Source organism: Miscanthus floridulus, chromosome 9 (genome assembly GCF_019320115.1).
Source record: "Miscanthus floridulus cultivar M001 chromosome 9, ASM1932011v1, whole genome shotgun sequence".
Taxonomy (NCBI): Eukaryota; Viridiplantae; Streptophyta; class Magnoliopsida; order Poales; family Poaceae; genus Miscanthus; species Miscanthus floridulus.
The window spans coordinates 15,491,535-15,514,132 of NC_089588.1; the positions used below are offsets into that span (position 1 = coordinate 15,491,535).

Here is a 22,598-nt window from a genome sequence, read left to right on the forward strand (position 1 = left end):
TATTTAGAATATGTAGCTTAAAGTGGCATGTTGTATGATTTTGTTCTACATTAAAATGAAATTAGGTGAGCAAGAGTGGTGTTATAATCCATTGTATGCTCCTTTATGGAATCAAATATTTGTACATTCATGCCACTTTCATATGATTTACAATTTTGTTTTCATAAGTTTTGGAAACAACCATGAATACAAAAAAGCATTGTTTAGTGACTAGAATAAGAAAGGATTGTAGAGTGTTGTAAATGAGTTTCAACTTCCAACGTATTTTATGGCAAATGATACTAAACACACATATTATTCATCTCTTATTCTTCCTTAAGCCTTTTGCCTTCATCTTGAATTCTAATGGATACACCCTTATGGTGATCGATGTGGTGGCACCGTCCAACCTAAGAAATTTACATCATATTATATTGTATTATTCACATTACACATTGATTGTATACAAAAATGGCACGAGTATATAGGTACTTACTTCCACATTTGCTTCCAACAGGCAACGCCTTGCCACAATCATGAGCAAGATGAACAAGTATACACTACACGAAATGCTTTAATCCACGACAGATTTCTTGTGACGGATTTAGAAAACATCACTAATGGATCTGCAGGGATTTGCCAGCATTGGATATCCAGCCCATGGCCCGAAACCTGCTTGCATATATAAAGGCGTCCAAAACCCTAACCAGACCCCCGATGCCTCCTCTCCACCAGCCGCCGCCCCTACCTCTCCCTATCTGAGCTGCCTTCTCTTCACGAGCCACCGCCCCCATCCCCGAATTTTTTATAATTTAGCCATTTTTTGAAAGTTTCTCACAAATAGACCCTTGGCGGAAAGAATTTAGAAAATGAACCCTTAGCTCGGAGCCATTGATGCTGGCACCGAGCTAGGCGCCAGCGTCTCTGGCGCCAAGCTCCTAGGCACGGTGGATGACCTGCCAGAGGGCTCGGCGTCATAGTGACTGGCGCCGAGCTCCCCGCATTTAACCCCGGCCCAACCTTCCTGCCCGAGCGTTCTTCCTCTTCTTTCTCCTCCCTCTCGGGTTTTTTCTCTCCCCACTTCACCCGATCTCACGAATCGGCATATTGGACCTTGAAAACCTTGATTTGATCTGTAGATCTTTGAAAGCAAGGTATCCTCGCTCCCCTCCTAGTTTTTTTCACATCGATTCGGTATATATTAGTCGGATTTTTCAACCTAAGAATCGTCATCACTTAGGGTTTCATTGTATCCCTCAATATATGTATTATACAACCGTAGGATGATGCCAAGGCGTGGAAAAAGCTAGCAAACCTAGGCGCATGTAGTTATGTTATGGGTTCATTGTTGTGCATCAAATGGGAAACCCTAGGTTTAGGGTTTAATGTTAACTGCTTTCGGTTCTTAGAACAAAATTGGTTGTATTGTAGTTATGGTTCTCATTGATATTTATTTGTGATGTTTTGATTTATGTTTGTTAAATTACATCCATTTTGTTAGATGCAAGAAATGTTTTGGGAGGAGTTTTAGCGAAAACGGGGTTGTCCTCAAGAATTATATCCCGACGCGTCTAGCAAAGATGCCCCCGTCCCTCCTGACCTCCCTGTCCCTAACTGTGACTGTGGTTTCCCAGCCCATGTTTTTCAATCGAAACATCCAGACACAGCGGCGCGTTGCTTCTACACATGCAGTCGTTTTAATGTAAGAAATTGTTTCCACTATCCTTTTTCTTTATTTGTGTAAGTATGCTACTAATATTTTGTTGGAATCTCATTGTGTAGGACCATGAGAGGTGCTTTTTCTTTTCAGTGGATCGACGGTGCAGACAAGTTTGATCCAAGGTACCTCCTTTTTGACGATCGGTTTAGAGGGAGACATCCACGTGAGCACTTCAAGCGATGGGTTCCACCCCCTAACCCTCCACCAATGACGGCTAAGGAGAAGCACCTAGCCACAGTTAGACGGCTAGAGGAACCTCCTCTGTGCGATTATGGAGATCGAGCTGTGATAAACCTTGAGAATACGTTGGAGTTTGTGTGTCCAAACAAGCATGAAGTAAGTGCAAAGTGTATGTGTTGAAATCTTGAGCTATATATGTTCATGTACTAATTTCTCATTATTTAGGTGTTTTTAATGGCGAAGTGTTGTTTCAAGGAGTGGTTGTATGGTCCTAAGAACCAATGGCCGGAAGAACCGCGGAGGGTTAAGGAAAAGAAGAAAGAAAGGGTAATCTACAAAGCACCTCTTGTCATGTGCGAATGTGGTGTTAAATCCAACTATGGCCTAGTCCATCATTCGGAGCTTGGAATAGGCCATTATTGCGGCCATATGATTGAGTATGATGAGGTTCGTTATTTTTCTGGTAAACATGAAATCGTATTTTGTTTCTTTTGCTAAGACATATATGATATAATATTTCTTTTGAACAGAGCACTAGGAAATGCTGGTGGGAATGTTATGATGGTCAAGCTAAGTTCTTGGATGAACTGAACAAGAGGCAACTAATTGCATAGAAGAGGGGATATGGACCTGACTACGTCAACCTATTCGTTAAACATCACAAAGAAAAGATGCGTGAGTTTGCTAGACAGCGTGGTATTTGTAACCCGATTGATGTTGGGCTTAACAAATGGGGATTGGAGAGGCGGATGCCGTTAGAGGAGGAGAGGGCAAGGAATGAGGCAAGGGAGGAGACAAGAGTATAGATGCAGGTCTTGAACGAGCATGTTGCTACATTATGTGCCAGTGAGTGCTTGGAAACCTTTTTTTTCGTTGCCTGATTTTAAATGTAATATAATCGCGTTGCTAACTAATTGCATTTTATACATGAAGGGATTGGTTGCAGCGAGGAACATGCCATAGAGGTGGCTCGTGCAAGATATGAGGAGAAGAAGTTAGATGAGCATAGATCGCGAGCTGGTCGCACCGTTCAATCACCGATTGTGTTATCTGATGAGGGGGACGAGGATGAGGACGACACTGGCAAACTGAGTGAGCTCATTGCTCTAGTAGAGGTGGGCATGTAGGCGTAGGAGGCTGAGGATGACACTGGCAGACTGAGCGAGCTCATCACTCTAGCAGAGGCGGGTATGCAGGCGAAGGAGGCTGATGACGACACTGGCAGACTAAGCGAGCTCATCGCTCTAGCAGAGGCGGGCTTACAGGCGAAGGAGGATGACGACGCGTCAGAGCAATGCAGGTGAGCCTAGCCACAGCAACAGGGTTGTGGTAGAGGACTGGTACTCGGATGATGAGTTGCTTACTCAGTACGTTTCAGACTGAGGATTTGGAAGTGCATTTGCCCCTATGTCTACTGTCGGCACGTACTTCTAGTATTAATATGTTATGTATTGTGGCATAGTATTGAACTTTTCATTATTTGGTTGTTTTCATTATTTATGGTCTTAATATTTCGCTTAATGATACGAACGTATTGAAATGTGAACACGTGTTGTAAAAAAACCTAACAACGTACGACATTATATAAATCAACACATGAAACACATGAAATGCCATGTGTCTATATGTACCAAACCTGGGTACAGAGTTTCCTTTGACTAAACCTAACATGCCTTAGGTAATTAAACCAAACAACAAACACATAGATGTGGTATATGAAAAAGATAAAGTCATCCTAGTAGTATGGCCACATAGCAAATTGTGTTGCACCTTCTCCATAGTAGCCTCCCGTTGTTGTTGGTGGTGGTGGCGGGGGTGATGGGGGAGGACCCTTGTTCTTGTGGTTAGGCCAGGTGCAATATAGATCATTGTAGAGTGCCTCTTGTGAATCGGCACCATTGTTGTTGTCGTCCTATCGTCGTCCTTGTAACCGCTACTAACTTCCCTTTCTAGATCAAAGATATGGTCCTGTAGATAGTAGATGTACTCCGCATGCGGATAAATAGGTCAAGGATCGGCCCACCTACTGAACCCATAGTTTTCTTCGGCCAAGGAAGACTACAATAAGTATGTCATGTAAGTTATATACAAGAGAAACATATTGAAGAAATAAATAGTAATAGCAATTACCCATGCTCGCGGGCATTTGAAGAAACGACGACCTCCATCTATTCCCTCAGTAAACATCTGCACTAGGCAGTCCTCACCATGTATGCATTTTGGCCACTCTTCTTTTCTTTCATTGTATCTTCTCAGTGGTGCCTCTTTGGTGAAATCACTTTTGCTCTCAACTAGGAACCTCTCATAAAGAGCTTCCTCAAAGAAATCGGGACCAAGAGGACCCTCCCACCCCCACGTAGTTCCCTTCCCCTTTCCTCTCTCTTTGGATGACCCTCCAGACATTGGTACTGCAACGAAAGAAAATGTTGAGGAGTGTTCTTCTTCCTTGTTATATGTGTGAATGAGAGGGAGTGAGTGGTTATTTATAGGTTGAGAGGAGGAATGGAGGCCTCTCAGTGTGCCATGTCAGTGATCCGTGTGCCTCTTCACCTCAGCCCTTGGATCAAATAGTCATAAGATGGATGGTGGAGATAGAGTGGAGTTGTGCTTCCTTGCATGCCAGTACTATGTCAGTGATGTGATAAATCGTTGCTGTCCCTGTATCTGAAAAGTCTATTTTTATTATCTGAAAAGCATAGAATTGTTCACTGTTGCTTGGTAACCCTAGATTCATCTACAAAGCGTATGTACGATACGTTTGGATTATACACTTTCTAATAAATTTATAGTTAATCTGTGTACTACATTTGTGCCTTTTTAGCAGTGTAGTATGATAATTGTTTCATAGAAAAAATTCGTAAGAGTTTCTCTTGTTTTAGGAGCATCCACGGTTACAAAGAGAGACATCATTATATATTCCAAACATTTAATCATCCAAGGAGCAAAATGCAACCACAACGAACATCACAACCAACATAATATGTCCTACACAGTCCATAATGTCCATACAGTCCCAAATAGTTATAGAAAAGTAAATACAAAATTCATAATAGTGTATACTAACAACTACCACATCCCTCACTGCCTCCTACTCTTGCCCTTACTCTTGTGACTGAGAGCGCTCGTACCTAGAGTGTAAGGGTCACGTGGACGGCATCGCCTAGTGCCTAGAGGCGGTGTAGGATGAGTCGAGGGAACGTCATGGAGCTGAGAGGGGCCAAGCTCCTCGTGCCTCTTGTCCACGTCGTTGTCGTCGTCTTCCTCGTCCTCGTCCCCGTCCCCTATAGCTGCTTGACTAGAGGAACCCAAGCCTCCTCTGCCCGCGGAAGGAACATACACATCTTGCGTCGTGTCTGTCCTACAACCACAACGACCAGCCGCACGGCATAGATGACGTGACAACCTTTGTTGTACAAAACTATGTTAACTAAAAGAATCTAATGTATTAATGATATGTTTGAAAGAATATTTTTAATCTTACATCCAGGAAGCCAAGTATGTAGTCATCATTGACTCTCGGCTGAACGCGCTCAATCTCTTCAACTGAGCATTTGAGTGTATTGCCTGCAACAAAGTTCTCAGTAATAATACTTCTAAATAGATAGCAATAGGTTTTGTTTTCTTTTGTACAAGAATCTAACGTATTATAAGGGTGATACGGCTCGAAGGTGGCACTAACTACAATAGATAACTCCTAATGTCGGTCCAAGAACGCCTAATGTATTGTTATGCAACTTAACGTACAAAAATAAGGCAATTGGCTTACCACTCTATCCAAGATCGGTCCTGCCTCCACCCACCTTCCTGCACGAGTTGACTGGTCGTATGCCGTGTCTTCATCGTCGGAGGACTCGATGTCGGTGTAGTCAGCTTTGGTCCACTATACCCTCAGCCTGCAATGTGTCGCACGCTGGTACCAAGCTTGGTACCGCCTGAACTAACGGTTCGTGTGTAGCTCATTGTTGTCGTCCACGTTGTCGTGCATCTCCTCCCATTCCTCAATGAAGGACTGGTGGTGCCTCTCCTAGTAAAAAATCTTCTTGTTCCTCTGACGATCCAACCTACACGTATGTCATCGTTACTTGAATCCATGTACGTGTCACCATATTGATAGAAATGGACCATCATCATGAGACATTTGAAATATCAAAACACTTACTTGTGTAAGTCAACGCTAGTCGAGAACAGAGCCGTAGGCCAAAGCTGTCTCACTCCAAATTGGCGTGCAACCCTATCTGGCAGGTGGAACTCGATAGCATAGAAGCAGATTAGAGGGCACCTCATCCTATAGAAGTCGTTGTCGGCCCCACAAACGTTGCTCAGCTAAAAAGGAAGTCGTCGTCTCCACCGTACAGCTCCCACTTTACCTGCAACATATCCAAACAAGATGTTAGATGGTATACTAATCCTTTTCAAACCAGCATGTGAAATAAAATTTACTTACACTAGACGCCGTCAGCGTGTCTAGCTCATTGGTGAACTCAATGTACGCCCGGTCTAACCTCACGTATGGAACCCTAGCCTAGTCCCAAAGGTACGCCCACGTCAGCTGCCATCTTGGAGGCTGACCTTGGAACTACTCACGACGATCTAGAACCTCAGGACAGCCAACTAGAAGACGAGCCCATATCCACAGCTGTAACAGGTACACGCATCCACCAAGTGATGGGTTTGACGTAGACCGATGACACCCCTCACACAGCTGCCGGTATAGAAAACACAAGACTACAGAGCCCCAGCTATAGTGACCCACCTGGTCCTAGTCACCGAGGCAGTGGATCCACATCCAGGACGCACTGTCACCAGTGGCATCGAGGAAGAGAACATAGGCAAATAGGTGTAGGATCCATGCCCTACAGTAGTACCCAACTGTCTCCTCATCTGCCTCCTCAAGGCACTGTGCGAACTCTTCCCGTAGCTAGAAGATGGGAACTCTAGAAGTGCGAGCCACTTGCTCGCCAAGCTCACACCCAAGGAAGGCCTCCACTCATGCTCTCCAGCCCTCTGACCTGCACTGCTCGATGACTGGGTTGCCATGAATCCTTAGGCCTAGCCTCTTCTGATAGTCCTGGAGTGTGACTGTCATCTCCTCGAAAGGTAGGTGAAAGCTGTGAGTCTCTGGCCGCCACCTATATTTAAGACAAAGCAATATTACTTGTCAAAAAGTCAATCACATGAACAAATGACCATGAATGGAGGCAATGATTCAATTTAATACCTGTCAACCAACGCAGTTATGGCCGCTGAGTTGAACTTGGGCAACCCATGACGAACCTGAAAAGAGATGACATCTAGGCCAGCTCTTTGCAGGAAAGGAGTATACTTGTCGTCGTACCGCATGTCCAAGAACTCACTGTGGGTTCTAGGACGAAGGAGCGGAAGGTCCTGCATCTAATAAAACATAGTCTCCTATTACTTCACAAACACATGTACGTTCACCAAATTTTGAACAAAACTTATAGATTATTACCTGCCCCAGCGCTATGAGACGTCCTCAGTGGGTCGCCTCACGTCGGGTCGAGCAGGTGGAATTGCTCCATCCTACAAAAAAGTGAATGAATTAGAATTTCAATATACAATGAAACATGAACTTAGAAATGTATAAGTAATTGACACAAATATAAGCATAAAAAGAGATATGCATAATTAATTAAATGAAGACGACAAATATAAAATAATAAAATGAACCAATAGTCGCACATCACTAATCTGCCAATGGCAACTTCATGAATTATGGCCAAGTCTACCGCACTTGCCGCACTCGTACTACTCGGAATCAGTAACAAATGGAGTTCCTCTCCCACGCCTCATTCTTTCGGATATCTGATCCATAACCATCCTGTACCTCATCCTCTGCCTTGATCCACGCTTGTTCCAACGGTAAGCTGGATCTGCAATGTACTTGGGCCCATCATATGGAGGCCACTCTCTAGGGTCCCGGAAAGGCATGAAGCGGGGCTCCATGTGTGCACAAGCGTGTCGACACTGAACTTATGAGGTATCCTCCTCTCGATATTATAGTTGCGATGCCTAGCTGCTGCCACCAAATGAGAACATAGAAAGTGGTATTGCCTTGGTTTACCACAAGTGCACTTGAAATCTTGGAGGACAACCACATGTATCCTCGACTCTCGGACCTCGCCATCGGACATTGTACCACCCCTATGCTTGACCTGATAAGTCCCTATGGCGTGGTAAAAGCATGCAACCTCATGTGTGCCAGCCCTTTCTCTTGCCTTCTCTAGGTGTGCCTTTGGTTTTGGAGCCCATATCTCTCCATCACTCCGCAACTGCAATGCATGGGTGTGTCTATCATTGAACTAGGCAACAAGCTTATAGAAGGTGAATTGAATGATTGCATTCATGGGCATACCACGTATCCCCAATAGCAACTTATTGAATGACTCTGCCATGTTGCTGCACTGAAACTCATACCTCCATCCACCGGCGTCGTGAGCTCTCATCCATTTCTCCAAATCCCTTATCAAACCTGTGAGTCATTGTCTACCTTCTGCATTTGATGTGATTCTGACTTGCTCCAACTTTTCCTTAAAGTACTTATCCTTAAGCTGTCGAGCAGCCTCCTAGAACAGATCAAAGTTACCCTTGACACCATCCTTCTGGAGTAGATTCTCGGCAAGGTGCCGAGTACACCAACGATGGTGCAAAGGTGCATACCCCTCTATCTGCTCTCGCACGGCATTAAGTATGCCCTGATGCCTATCAGATATGACGCCAACCTCCCTGCCAGGCCAACCACGTGTATCCGGACTAGCCTCAAGAACCATCTCCAACTATCATTGTTCTCCTTCTCAACCAAAGCAAATGCCAAAGGAGCCAACTTGTTGTTCGCGTCATAGGATATGGCTATAAGAAGTGTGCCCTGGTATTTGCCAATCAAGAATGTACCATCAATGGAGAAGATGGGACGACAATGCCTAAAGGCCTCGACACACTGAGGGAAGCACCAGAAGGCACGGAAGAATATCTACCTCCCATCCTTCCATGCATTAGGTTTTGGGATGTACTCATAATGCATGTCTGGATTCATCACTTTGATTGCATTGAAAAGAACTGGCAGCTGCTCATACCCATCCTCCCAGTCTCCATATATCATCTTTCACGCTCGCTGCTTAGCCCTCCATGCTTTACCATAAGTTATCACATATCCTCCATACAATGCCTCAACGGTCCTGATAATTGTCCTCACCTTCATGTTGGGTTCTCCCTGTAAAATTACCATCAACCACTTGGCAATGAGGGTAGATGTCAACTGCTGATGCCTCAGTGTCAGCTCATGGTCAGCACAATTGTGTGGCCCGATAACTTTTGTGATCTTCCATTTTCCGGTTACCTGTTGCTTCCTTGCACAAACCCTCCATGGGCAGTGTTCCTTGTCACACACAACTGTGTAACGGCGCTCCGCATATGAATGCAATACCCTGTAAGGCCTCTTTCGTATCACTGCAAAAGCCTGCAACCACCTCTTCAAAACAGGGAGGTCATTGAACACCCTCACATTCTTAATTACCATGTTAGGACCGGCCTCAGGAGCTTCTAGGAGCTCATCATCATGTCCTTCTACAAACGCCTGATCGGAATGAGCAAGATCGCTGAACTCATAAACTCTAGGATCACGGCGGCTAGGAAAGATACGCCTCATCATCTCAACATCACTCTTTGTCAGCTCTCCAATAGGGCGATCATCATTAGAATCAAGAGCCCTAGCCATCTCATATGGCTCTGAATCATGCATAATTTCAACACTATTGGAGCCACGGAATTCATCTCTAAAGTGCACTTGAGCAGCAACAGGGGCACATCCATATTCTCAGGAATGTCTCCTGCAACATCAGTACAGAAATGAGGAAAGAATGAAAGAAATAGATGTAAGAAATGGGGTAAGCTCCCAAAAACCATGCGGTTAAGACACTTACTTGGATGATTTTGTGTCAAAGGGATCTCATAAGGAGAACCTGCCATGGAAACATGAGTCTAACAACCATCTTCAAATACCGCATTGGGGGCAGATTGAGCATCGGGAACCGTAGGTGCAATCTGCACATGCAGGTAAGGTTTCAGAATGGGAGGGTCAATGTGTGCCTGATGATCCATTGCTAGGGTAAACCCATGAGAGATGGGATCAACTAACACCCGACGTACAATCACGTCCAAACATTGTAGCTGGCTCTTCATAGCCGATCTCACATAGTTCTCCCACTAATCCGCACAACCAATTGAGATCATTCGCCTGAAGATATTCGGAGGAGAACCTAGGTGCAATACACCATCAACTGCAATGCCATCACCTCCAAGGCAATGCAGCTCCTCCCGAACCCTTGCAACCATCTCACTAAATGAAGGCCTATCATTGAATAGCACAGGCACGCTTTGCATGTCAAGAAACTCAACATATCCATAGCGATCGCTTTCAACGGTGCCTCCATGATATATGGTCACTAGGTTGTCCATCTAGTTCAAATACGTAACGAAACACATGTCCTTTAGTCCAAATTAGACGATAGATAGTACCTAACAAGTACTTTCTAACTACAAACTAAGTAATCAAGATAATAACTACGTATATATTTTACAGTGTACTCACTAAATAGCTAGATCATATATAGTTAACTAAATATGTAACTACATATCTAAGTAGCTATCTAACTATATCTATATACCTATGTATCTATGTTTTTATTTGTCTACATATATATCTCACTAGATCACTAACTAAATCAACTACCTGAGTCATCACATTAACTAGTAAATAACAAATGCCAACTGAAAGCATCTAGGCCCCTAGTTGGGTTTCAGTGATTAATGACAATACAAGATTACTATGACTAACGTGTATTTTGCAGAGGCAATTAAGTTAGGTCATGGTAATGGAGATCAATTGGGCAATCAAGGTTGTCATGCCCCTATGATGGAAATCGTTTCGGTTTTTAAAGGATGGACGACAAAGTTAAGGATGACTAGTTCTAAGTGTCGATTGAAGTTGGAGACACTTAGAGTAGTTTAGGACTTTGTTTTTCTTTGGCCGTACTATTAAGGGGGATATGGACGAGTAGCTTGACCTAGGCGAGTCTAGTGAGTTAGGTGTGGTGCACACTTGTTAAAACTAGCTCTAGGTAGCTCCTACGAATGCCTAAGATCCTTTGGAGCAAACTTCATTCACATATGATCGAGAGTTGGAAGTGAATGGAGGGTCAAATGCTGACTGAACGCTGGCTCCGGTGTGACCGGACGCTGGCCTCAGGGTCCGGTCAGTTCATTTGATCAATTGACTGCGTTCGGTGTGACCGGACGTTGGAGAGGTCAAGTGACCGGACGCTGAGAGGCAGCGTTCGGTCGACTCCAGTAAGGTTCCAGAGAAGGGAATCTACGACCGGACGTGTCCGGTCAGTACTGACTGGACCTTGGGGGTTCAGCGTCCGGTCGAGTACAGTAAGGTTCCAGTAAGGGTTTAATGCGATCGGACGCGTCCGGTCAGTGGTGACCGGACCCTGCCAGCGTTCGGTCAACACATTTTCATTAGATCACAGGTTGAACTGACCGGAGCATCCGGTCAACACGACTGGAGCGTCCGGTCACCCCGCAGAAGCTCATAACGATTCGTTTTTCAGGCTGCCTTATAAATAGAAGCTCCACTCGTGTGTGGAGTCACTTTTGCTCATTCCAACAGTTGAGAAACATGTTTGTGAGTGCCAAGAAGAGCAAGGTCCTAGTGAGGTGATTGAGATTTGAGAATCCAAGAGAGTAGCCTCATTAGTGAATCAAGAGTAGTCAAGTGTGCATCCATCTTCTCATTAGGCTTCGCGTGGTCAAGTGAGAGTTCGTGCTTGTTACTCTTGGTGATCGCCATAACCTAGACGGCTTGGTGGTGATTGGGAGCTTGGTGATCACCCGGTGGAGCTTGTGGGTGACCCAACTCAAGTTGTGAGCGGCTTTGGGTGATTCGCCGTGACAGAGTGTCGAAGAATCAACCTGTAGAGAGCACTTGATCTTTACACGGATCAAGGGGGAGATACACCCTTGCGCGGATGCTCCAACGAGGACTAGTGGGGAGTGGCGACTCTCCGATACCTCGGCAAAACATCGCCGCGTTCTTCTCTCTCTATTTACTTCGAGCATTTACTTTGAGTATTTACTTTGAGCAATTCAATACTTATTTTTACATTCATAGAATTGTCATGCTAGAGTAAGTTTGGAACATAGGTTGTAAGTCCGTTGTGCGTTAGTTTGATAGAAACACTTTTCTAGGCACAATTGGTTAATTGGGCTATCCGTAGGATTTGATTATTGCAAGAAAATTTAAAATTAGCCCAATTCACCTCCCCTTTTGGGCATCTTGATCCTTTCACCAACTAAGTAGGTACATTGCATATTCATAATTTTTACCTTTCCGGGCTAACGTACAATAGGCGTGGGTCAGGCCGACGATCCAGGTCGGTGGTGGCACGGCCGGTCGTTGTAGGTGGCGAGGTCGGCGGTGGCGCGGCCGACAATAGCGGTGGTGCGCGACGGGCGCGTGATGCCTGGGGCTCCGCGCGGCGAGTCTGGCTCGACAGGCGCGGGAGGCATGCCGGCGGTGCACGGCGGTAAGGCGGGGCGAGGCCGGCGGTGGAGGGCAGCAAGGCGGGCCGCGGCCGAGGCCGATGGTGGAGGCCAAGGCGAGGCTAAGGCGAGGACGGCGGTGGAGGGCGGCGCGGCCGCGGGGCATGGGCTGTCCGCTGGGGCGCGGCGCGGCGTGGGCGAGGGCGGCCGGTGGAGGCAAGGGCGTGGGCGGCGGCGGCGGAGCTCGGCTAACCTAGGACGAGAGAGGGAGAGGAAGAGAAGAAAGGCGCGGGCCCAATAGGTATTAAAGCCTCGGCGTTAGAGTGAATGGCGCCGAGCCCTCTGGCAGGTCATCCACCGTGCCTAAGAGCTCGGCGCCAGCATCAATGGCGCCGAGCTAAGGGTCTATTTTATTAATTCTTTCCATCAGATGCTGGCGCCGAGCTAAGGGTCTATTTTCTTAATTCTTTCCATCAGGGGTCTATTTGTGAGAAACTTTCGAAAAAGGACTAAAATAGTAAAAAATTCGGTCCCCATCCCGTCCGGTGCCCTCGACCCTACCTCAGGGCTCAGCGCAGAAGAGGCCAGTGCGCAGCATGGAGGAGGCCGAGGGCGGCGCCCCAGGCCAGCCCTCGGAGGGAGGAGGCCGGCGCGTGGCATGTGGAGGAGGCCGGTGGCGGTGCCGCACCCCAGCTCCTCTTCCCTCCTCTGTCTTCGTCCACCTTCGTGCCCTCACATCCATGCCCAAGGTCGCTAGCACCAAAACCCTAGGCGAGAGCCAATGGAAGTGCAGCAGCGACACGCTTAGCTGGATCTAACTGGGACTACGACCATGGGGATACCTCTGGTGACGGCGGCGGCTCTGATCTAATTTTGCCCTGGCTGGCCCCTGCATCCCTCCTCTACGCCATCGGCTCCCAGGTGAGTAGCACCCAGCACTCCCTTCTGCTTCTCTTGCAATCCATTTTTTTGGGTTAGATTTGAGCAGTGGTGCTTGGGGCTAGGTTGGATTTGTTGCAGGAGCACCATAGGAGGTGGAATCGAAAAGGCATGTTGGTGCTGGCTGTTAGGTGCCAATTATTTAATACTTATCCAACTTGTTCTTTTGTTTTTCAGGAAGAGTTGAGATTACATGAGAGTAGATTTTAGCACAGAAGGTCTATATGAAAATGGTGCTAGGTTTGAAGTAATTTGGTTAGAGCCTGTGTGTTTTACATTAGAAAAGGTGGTTAGTATTTGTTCATGGCTCTTAGCTGTAGGTACTTAGTGTACTGGAGTGATAAACGTAGGCTATTGTTGTTTGCGTTAAGGCAGCAAGTAATTTATCTATGAAAAGCAAATGTTTGCTTCATGTCTGCATGCATATGTTTGACTGTATAAATTTCCCAATCAATATGGTCAAGTCCAGTGAACTAAATGTATGAAAGAGAGAAGATTACTGCTGCTAGAAACAAGAATAACCATTCTAGTTTCATTTAATCTGTGATGTCCAATTATAGAGATGGCCGCATTTCTACCATTGAATGGGTATTACTTTTCTGCAAAGGGCATTCAGACATTCAGTTAATAAATCAATTAAATTACAGGATTTGCAATGAGCAGCACGGGCTTCACTTTATCCAGCATTCTGCTAACAGCACGAGCAGCAGCATAGACTGACAACCATCTCCAGAGAAGATTCTTGCACTGCTGAATCAGGTTCAGTGCTCTTTACACCGACAAAAAAAATGATTGTTTGTGCTGTGCAATTTACAGATCAACTTCTTTAATTAGTTTCTACCAAATTTGCCTCACTAGATCGAGCATCACTTCAATTAGTTGCGTACCAAATTATACAGGAGACCCACTTATAAACTGAGGGGAATAGGAGTTAGGTGTTTCATGACTAGATCGAGCATCACTTTAATTAGTTGCGTACCAAATTTTCAGGCTACAGGAAGCAATTACATTTGATCTTCAGATTAGCTGGCCGGCAGCAGAGGTACAACAGCTCATATTGTTTTTAGTAAGCCGATAGTTTTCCTGTTCTTTGCATGTTGACATGAACTGCAGCTCACTGCAGTTTTCAGTTCTCGGTAGCAGCTATGGTTTGTCTTCAGTGAGTGAATTCTTGTTCTGCAGTTTGTTATAGGTTTCAGGATTTTAGCAGATAGTTCAATCAATATTCAGAGTTTTAGTTTCTGAATTTTGTGGAGTTAGTTCAGTTCTGTTAGTGCATCACTTGACACAGGTTTGCCATGTGTTGGTTCCTCTAGACTTAGACCATAATATTCAGTGTACATGCAAATATGGAGCGTGTGCCTTACATATCGTTATTGTATTGTTTATTTGTGTTACATACCAGTAGTCCTTGCTGCAGTATCTAAGCTTGCTGTATGCATGCCATTTTCAGGAGACATGTACAAAAAATCAAGAACCAAATGCACCAAGTTTATTCAAGAACAGCTAGTGTGCTACTACAGCAAGAAAATAAGGATACACCTCTGCTCTACAGTTTGCCATTGTAAGCATTCAAATACTGCTCTAGAGCCCTGCACACATCTGTGAATGTTTGCTATGAATCAATGTATTTCTCAACCTTTGCCCTTCTATGACCTTCTATTAAACTTTGGACAATATACACTCACATGATACTGAAGACATTACTTCTGGATTACATAAATACATCTGCTGCAATCTAGATAGATAATATGTACAGATTGTTTGTTTGATGCTAACAGGAATATATCTCCTAGCACCTGCTGCAATCCAAATTTTATTCTTGTTGCAGATGATTATTTCCTTTAGTTTATCAGCAAGCTTAATTTTAACAATGTGCTCTTGCATCTATTGTAAATTGAAATTAGCTAATGGCTAGACACTACAATGTTGTAAATTAGCTACTGTTGCATTCAATTTACTGCTTAGTTTTGTGAAGAACCAAGCTGCACTATACTGCTGTCCATTTTCTAATTTCAGTACTTGCACAACTCTGAATCTGCTTTAGTTTTTAGTTGTCCGTGTACTAATTTCAGTACTTACATAGGCTGTGAATTAGCTTTAGTTTTTTTTTTTGTCTAAAACTAAAGCTGATTCACAGCCCGTGTAAGTAGTCTGATTGGTAAGTCTGACATATTAACAAAGCACGGTGCCAATTTTGTTTTCAGGAACTCGGAGATGTTAGTGAGCAGCCTGAGCTCATCAAGATGCTAATGGATGCCTGATTTGAAGTTTATAAACATAAAATATGTCTTGTTTCCACCGTAGTTGTATTGGATCATGTATATTGTATTTTAAGCATATAAGTTTGTATATGTTGAATCCATCATATATATCAGCTCATTATTATGTGAATAAATAAATGTCCATCGTATGATTGGTGTGTCTTAAAGATAAATTTTATTGCATTAATGATGTGCCAAACACGTGGCAGCTAGTTGTGATGTCAGCATCCAAGTCAGGTAATAATGGTGTGGCTATCTATTCCATGACGGTTATTTTCTGTCACGAACATTGGGCTTGGGCTGGACTAAGTGGGCTTTGGGCTGATCTATGATGGTCTGAAATCGTCAATGGATTGTGTTAACCTGTGATGGTTTTCAAACGATCGTCACGCTTGTCAATCCATGACGCTCAATACATGACGATCTCTGAAACCATCACAAATGCTGTTTGGTGACGATTTTTCTGTGATCTGTGATGGAATTTAACAGTCATGTATTAACAGGTTTCTTGTAGTGTTAACCGCACTTATTGTAACTTCATCGACTGGGTAAACGGCATACACAAGCCATATCAACTTTTTCGACAAAGTGATGACAGAAGTTAGTTGGAGGGACGTAAGCACCATCAATTTTGACTGTATCCCAACATATTGTAATAAGAAGTTTTTCTTTATCCTCATGGCAGTCCTGCTCACTCCAAGCTTGATGTGATGTAAACATGACAAAAACTAATGCAAATACCACGAGTAGAAATTTATGTTGGCCATCTTCGTCTAGTTCCGTGTTGAAGATGCTAGCACTGAGTGTTGCTACAATGCTACTTGCAAATATAAGGAATATTGTGCTTTTTGCACATGGCTATTTATAGCATATGAGAATAAGTGATTCATTATAATTAATGCCTAAGTATCCAATAACTTATCATGCAACAATAAGTGAGGGGCTTAAAGGATGACACATTAAATGGTTACAAATCTTTGAACGGACATGCGATACTTCAGGAAACAAAATAAATGCGTATACATGACCTGTTGAGCTAGTAGACACAAAAATTAATGAAACTAATCTTGTGATTTTTAGAATTATGTTTTAGGATCAATTAATTGACTGAGTCTTGGTGCACAAATAAATACTCACATATCCTTAAACATGTAAGCATTAGTGATTTGTGCCTCAACTACTCATAGTATACCAGTCATTTTCACAATTCAAATTGTTAAAGGGAAATTAGTGTTTAAATGTAACACCCCAGAAACACAACAACCTTCCGGTGTGTTACCACAGTACTCTACAACAAGAACAAGGATAAAACAGATAACACGGAAGCAAGAATTATTTGAGATTAAATGATAAGAGAAAGGTCTAAGATCCAAAATAGATGAAAAAGATAACCACATCTACAAACTTCAAGATCATATAACAAAGGAAACTCCAACATTCAAACTTTAACATTATTACAACACATATCCAAAAAATTTGTACATATCGTGAATATGCACACATGTTGCTATTCCCATCCCGTAATGCTTCAAATCAAGCACTCGAGAAAACACAAAGCATATGAGGTTTATGGAAAACCTCAGCAAGTAAACTGCTTCAACAAAGTTATTTAAACCGTAATTTGATTGTCAAATTAATAATTGCAAGGTTATGAATAAAATACCAATTACTTCATAATGCATATGCAAAGATGCAATACAATGCATCACTTCACTTGTACCCACATATCCCACGAATGGAAGGGATCAAGTGTTGCAACCATATGACTTTGAACAATTTTGCTCATGACATTGACAAGCTTCGTCTAATTTTATACAATACAATCTTTTGGCGAATTGACAACAACATGAGTCCGGAAATAAAAATGAACGTTCAGAAATCTTTCAATAGCCTGGGACAAAACTCCCATGGGTCTCATTTATTTTTTTTTAAATGTCATTATTTCCACATGGAAAGTAATGCACCAAAGTTATAGAGTTAATCAATAAAACTAATGGTTATGTTGTTGAATACATGACCAATAAACAATATATATACAACAACTGAATACACTAAATCGAACTAAACCCCGGAGTACTACTATACGTCCGTGGCCCTCTCAGCACTGATTCTAATGGCACCCGTTTGACAAGGCTCCTTCTCTAAATACTCCTCTGGAGGAGCTGAAGCACTTTAAGAGGATCCATTTTTTCTAGTTCTTGCTCTAGGTTTTAAAAACGCTCTGGCTCCTCTACCGTTCATCAGAAAATGACACTTTATCCTAAAGTATTTGGTAAGGCTCCGCTGGATCCTATAGAAGCTGTTGTCGCAGCCGAAGCCGGAGCCGTGCGAAACATACCCGAATAAAGTCGATTGATGTTTTTTTTTCACGACCGTGCTTTGGCACGTATTTCACTAACACTAAGAGGAAGTAGAAAGTTTGTTACAGGACACACGCTTAGCAACAGGATCGGTAATGAGGATTACCTTCCTGTTGCCTTTAGCAGGTAACCTTTAAGGAGATATTACAAACAATAATTTTGCGACTAACTTGCATGCTCAAGCTAAAGCAGCTGGAGCAACGACGCTAGCTTCCTGTCGCCAGCTTGCGACCAGTCCCTCGCTTCCTCTATGATCTTGGACAGTAGTTCCAAAGGTTGTGCGCTCGGTCCCCCCAAAAGTTCTTGCGTTGCGTTCTTTCCAAATCGACCAGCCGATGAGGAAGAACAGTGAATCAAAGCCCGGTCTTGCTGCCTTGGTAACCGCTTTCCTCTCTCGAATCCACCAAGAGAAGATGTGTTCCTCACGTAACATGATTACGGTGTCCAAATGTAGTTTCCTCAGCACTGCTGACCACAGCTCTCTGCTGTAAACACACCCAAGGACTAGGTGTTCCAACGTTTCAGGTTGCTGGGCACGAAGGATGCAGTCATCAGAAGCTTGCAGACCATGCCGGCGGCGTCTCTCTGCTGTCCAGCACCTTCCGTGCATAGCTAGCCAGTAGAAGTACTTCACGAGTGGCGGTGCACTGGTCTTCCATAGCTGTCTTGCCCCGAGCGGCCGAGAGGAGCCGACAAACATGGCCGCATAGGCGGAGGCTGCGGAGTACAAGCCGTCATTGGACCAGCGCCAGAAAATCCGATCCGGCACTCCTGGCGACAAGTGAACATCAGCTGTGATCTCCCAGACACGGATGTATTCCACGATAACCCGGACCGTGAGCGCGCCGGTAATGAATGGATCCTTGCTAAATTACCAAACGAAGCTTAAGCAACAACAACTATCTGGCAACAGTAAACGGTAATGAATTGAAGCCATTGATTTATAATAGGACATAGTAAAACTAGATAGAGAGTCCAATAATACAAGTTACCAAAAAAAAAAAAAAGGTATATTTGCAGTGCAATTGCGCGGGTCAAACTTGCTAGTTATACTTCAACTGGATAGAATATTTGCCTGCCGGCTACCAGGAAGACGAAGACTGGAGTGGCGGCACCTATGGCTATGACAAAGTAGGCGAGCCACGGTACTATGGGCGCTACAGTGACGTAGACGGCGGCCATTAGTGAGCTGAGCATAGCGAGGCATGAGACGATGTTGAGCCGGTGGCCCAGCACGAACAGGCTCATCCGGAACCTGGAGGGGTCTTGCCAGGCCCAAAGAAAGCACAGGAGCACAATGATGGAGCAACACATGGCAACCGTGTCGGAGATGACGAAGATCTTGAAGGCGCCGCGGTGGGCATGCATGGCCGTGCCATCAATCTGGCTATAGCCACCGGGCATGGTGATGGTGGCGGCGAAGGTGACGGTGGCGACGAGGGTGGCGATGACGAGGTGGATGCCGACACTCTGCTTAATGGCCTCCTTGCCGGAGCCCTTGTGGCGGGGCAGGGTGACGGGCGGGAGCTGGTGCTTGCGGCACCTCTTGGACTCCTGCCGCTTGAGCTGCTTCCACAGGTACATCTCGTACGCATCCATCGCATTCTCGCCGCCGGCTGCGTTGGCCTGGACGAGGCTACGCGCCGTCTGGCCGTCCCCGTTGAGGATGCAGGGGTCGACGCGGCGGTCCTCGAGGAGCATCAACGCGCAAGGGACGTGTAACATGCTGGCAGAGAGGTGCAGCGGCGTGTTGCCGTCCCTGTCAACCTGGTTTAGCAACTCTGCAGCGCGGACGCGGCTGAGCAGGCACCTGAGCGCGTCTAGCTTGCCGCTGACGACGGCAGCGTGGAAGGCGTTGCGGCCTTTGTCGTCCACCATCTCTGCCACGTCGGGACACCGACGGAGCAGAGCTTTGATGGCCTCCGGCGAGCCGTAGCGCGCAGCGACATGGAGCGGGGTCTGCTGCACGTGGTTGCGCTCGTAGGCCAGGCTCACCTTCCTGTCAAGTAGCATGTCCACTGCGCGTGCGTCATTCTTCTGCACCGCGTAATGCAGGGCGTTATTGCCGCTAGAGTCAGTAAGGCTGATCAGATCAGAGCGCTTCTCCAGCAAAATCTCCATGATCCCTGTAGCGCATCAAATGGCACGTACAGTTAGCTAGAGGCGGTCACACAATTCAAAACCAATTCAAATTTCAAACATTTCAAGGCCGCGTGTTATGCAAAATTTTGGACATTTACCTACAAAATGTGGAGAATCAAAATTGTGTGGAATGATTGCCGGGCTACAGACATGACCACAATGGTAACAGGGTTGGAGGTTTACATATAGATTGCCCTAAAGGCGGTGCGGTGAACCATAAGAGGAACTCCAAGAGATTCTTTATATCTTGGTCCTTGAACTTGTGGTGGCGTGTCATCTCGGTCTTCGAACTCAGAAAGTATGTCATTCCGGTTCTTAAACTCTGTTTGGGTCTCATATTCATCCAAACAAGTCTGAGTCCACACGTCAGCTCTATCTCTTATCTCTCACCTCCCTCATGGCCATGGTCAACTCGCCGGCGCACTGCTGCTGCCCTCTCAACCGGTGGAGGGATATCCCAATTTTACCCCACCGTGAACCTATTGAATTATAGTTTTTTCCTTAATAAAAAAAAGATAAATAATAAAAATCAAGATTTGGCCCACCTATTTTAGTACTAGCCCCACCTATTTTTGGTACCGTCCTCACCTTTTTAGTACTTCTATAATTACTTTCGCATTGGTACCTCTTATTTTTGCACCGTTCGATTTCTCTCGATGGATGGTCCTTTTTTTTCCAACAATTGTAAATTTTCTCCCCTTTAAATAGGTGTGAAATAACTCTATTTCTATCTATTTCGAAAAGCAGCAAGTCAAAAGGCAAAAGCAGAGTCTAAAGTGTTTCTAAAACTGTAGTGCACGAAAATAGCTGCTTCTTCAGGTTTTACGTGGAAAACACTTTTCAGAGGTTCAACCAAAAGCAGCTTTAATATTAGGTAGAGAGTAGCGAAGAGATAAAATAGAGTTATTTCAACCAAAAGCAGCTTTAATATTAGGTACTAGCCCCATCTATTTTTGGTACCGTCCCCACTTTTTTTAGTACTTCTCACTACTTTGGCGTTGGTAACTATTATTTTTGCACAGTTTGATTTTTCCTGATGGATGGTCCTTTTTTTTCAACCATTGTAAATTTTCTCCCCTTTATATAGGTGTGAAATAACTCTCTATTTCTATCTATTTTGAAAAGCAGAAAGGCAAAAAGGCAAAAGCAGGATCTAAAGTGTTTCTAAAATTGTGCTCCCTCCGTCTTAAAATAGAGGACGTTTTAGGTTTGGGCACGCGAACTAAGAAAAGGTAAAAAAGTGTTGTGCACAGAAAACAAGGGGAGAGATACAGAGAAATAAAGATAGAGATGTATCGAGAAAAGAAAAATATGTATTAAGAGAAGAGAAAGATGTATTGGAAAGTGAGTGTCAAATATTTTAGGACAAAATTTGAATCCTAAAACATCTTCTATTTTGGGATGGAGGGAGTACTTTACAAAAATAGCTGCTTCTTCATGTTTTATCTGAAAAACATTTTTCAGAAGCTCAGCCAAAAACAGCTTTATATTAGGTAGAGAGTAGCGAAGAGAAATAGAGGAAGATAGATATGTTTACTTACTGGGGTGACCACCCAACACGACTTGGTGAAGAGCCGTGCCGCCGAAGGGTTCCACGAACTCGGCGTCGACCCAAGCAAAGTCGACGATCTTCCGCACGACGTCGACGAGGCCCTCGCGGGAGGCGATTTCCAATGGCGACTCGTGGCGCTCGTTGACGACGGTGATCATGCGGAGGTTGGCATCTATCAGCGCCAGTGCTACGGCGCTCCTGCGGTTCCCCACCGCCTCGTGCAGCGGGGTGTTGCCCGCGCGGTTCCTCATGGTCAGAGGGCTCAGCAGGGTGTCTTCACTACCATCGGGGTACTCATCAGGCCAAGCCTGTGCTAGGCCAACGAGCAGCTCCAATACCTTGAGCTTGCCCATCTTGGCCGCCAAGTGCACCGGGGTGTCCCAGTCGACATTACCGGTGAAGAGCAGCTCCTCACTCACGCTGAGGACTTCTCCTGCAAAGCGAGCGTGGCCGTGCAAGGCGGCGAGGTGGAGGGCGGTGTGCCCCTGGGGCGTCTTGGAGTTGAGGATCTTGACGTCGAACGCCACCAGCTTCCTTAGAGTCGACACATTCCCTAGTGTCGCGGCCTTGTACAACGCGGGATCCATAAGTGACGCCGGTGCAATGGCTGATGGCTCTGATCTTGTCTGACGACGCTAGCTATAGTCCTATAGGAGTTCCAATTCCAAGTCAAGAAAGCCCGGAAAGGAATACAAGAGTTGAAACGACGATGCCAGTGAAATACTACAACATGTGGAAGTGGAAGAAGTTGATGCTGCTGTGGATGAGATTTGGTTTGGTCGATACCTTGCTTCTCTCTCTCTCTCTCTCTGCCAATGTTTTGAATCGCCCTTCCTAATCCTACATGTGGAGTCTAGTAACTTGGCAAATGCGCCTGGGTATATGTTCCAGCTTGCCGGCAC

General features: G+C 45.0%; 1 protein-coding gene and 1 long non-coding RNA gene across 2 annotated transcripts; one reads left to right on the top strand and one right to left on the bottom strand.

Annotated features, from left to right (window-relative positions):
* The first annotated feature begins 12,995 nt into the window (after positions 1 to 12,995).
* On the top strand, positions 12,996 to 15,799 carry LOC136481416 (uncharacterized). Its single transcript, XR_010764711.1, has 5 exons — positions 12,996 to 13,360; positions 14,026 to 14,137; positions 14,369 to 14,420; positions 14,832 to 14,942; positions 15,586 to 15,799. It is a non-coding gene; the product is annotated as an uncharacterized lncRNA (long non-coding RNA).
* Positions 15,800 to 19,041: 3,242 nt separating this feature from the next.
* Positions 19,042 to 22,299, bottom strand: LOC136481417 (ankyrin repeat-containing protein At5g02620-like). Its single transcript, XM_066478764.1, has 2 exons — positions 21,686 to 22,299; positions 19,042 to 20,128 (listed from the first exon to the last, which is right to left on the bottom strand). Exons 1-2 carry the CDS (start codon positions 22,281 to 22,283, stop codon positions 19,050 to 19,052), a joined length of 1,677 nt encoding a protein of 558 aa, XP_066334861.1. The 5' UTR covers positions 22,284 to 22,299; the 3' UTR covers positions 19,042 to 19,049.
* Between the last annotated feature and the right edge of the window lie 299 nt (positions 22,300 to 22,598).

Excerpts from the sequence above, each read along its gene's own strand:
- LOC136481417 (XM_066478764.1), bottom strand. The coding sequence starts at position 22,283 with ATGGATCCCGCGTTGTACAAGGCCGCGACACTAGGGAATGTGTCGACT. Across the intron at positions 20,129-21,685 it reads CGTGTTGGGTGGTCACCCCA|GGATCATGGAGATTTTGCTG; the intron begins GTAAGTAAACAT and ends GATGCGCTACAG.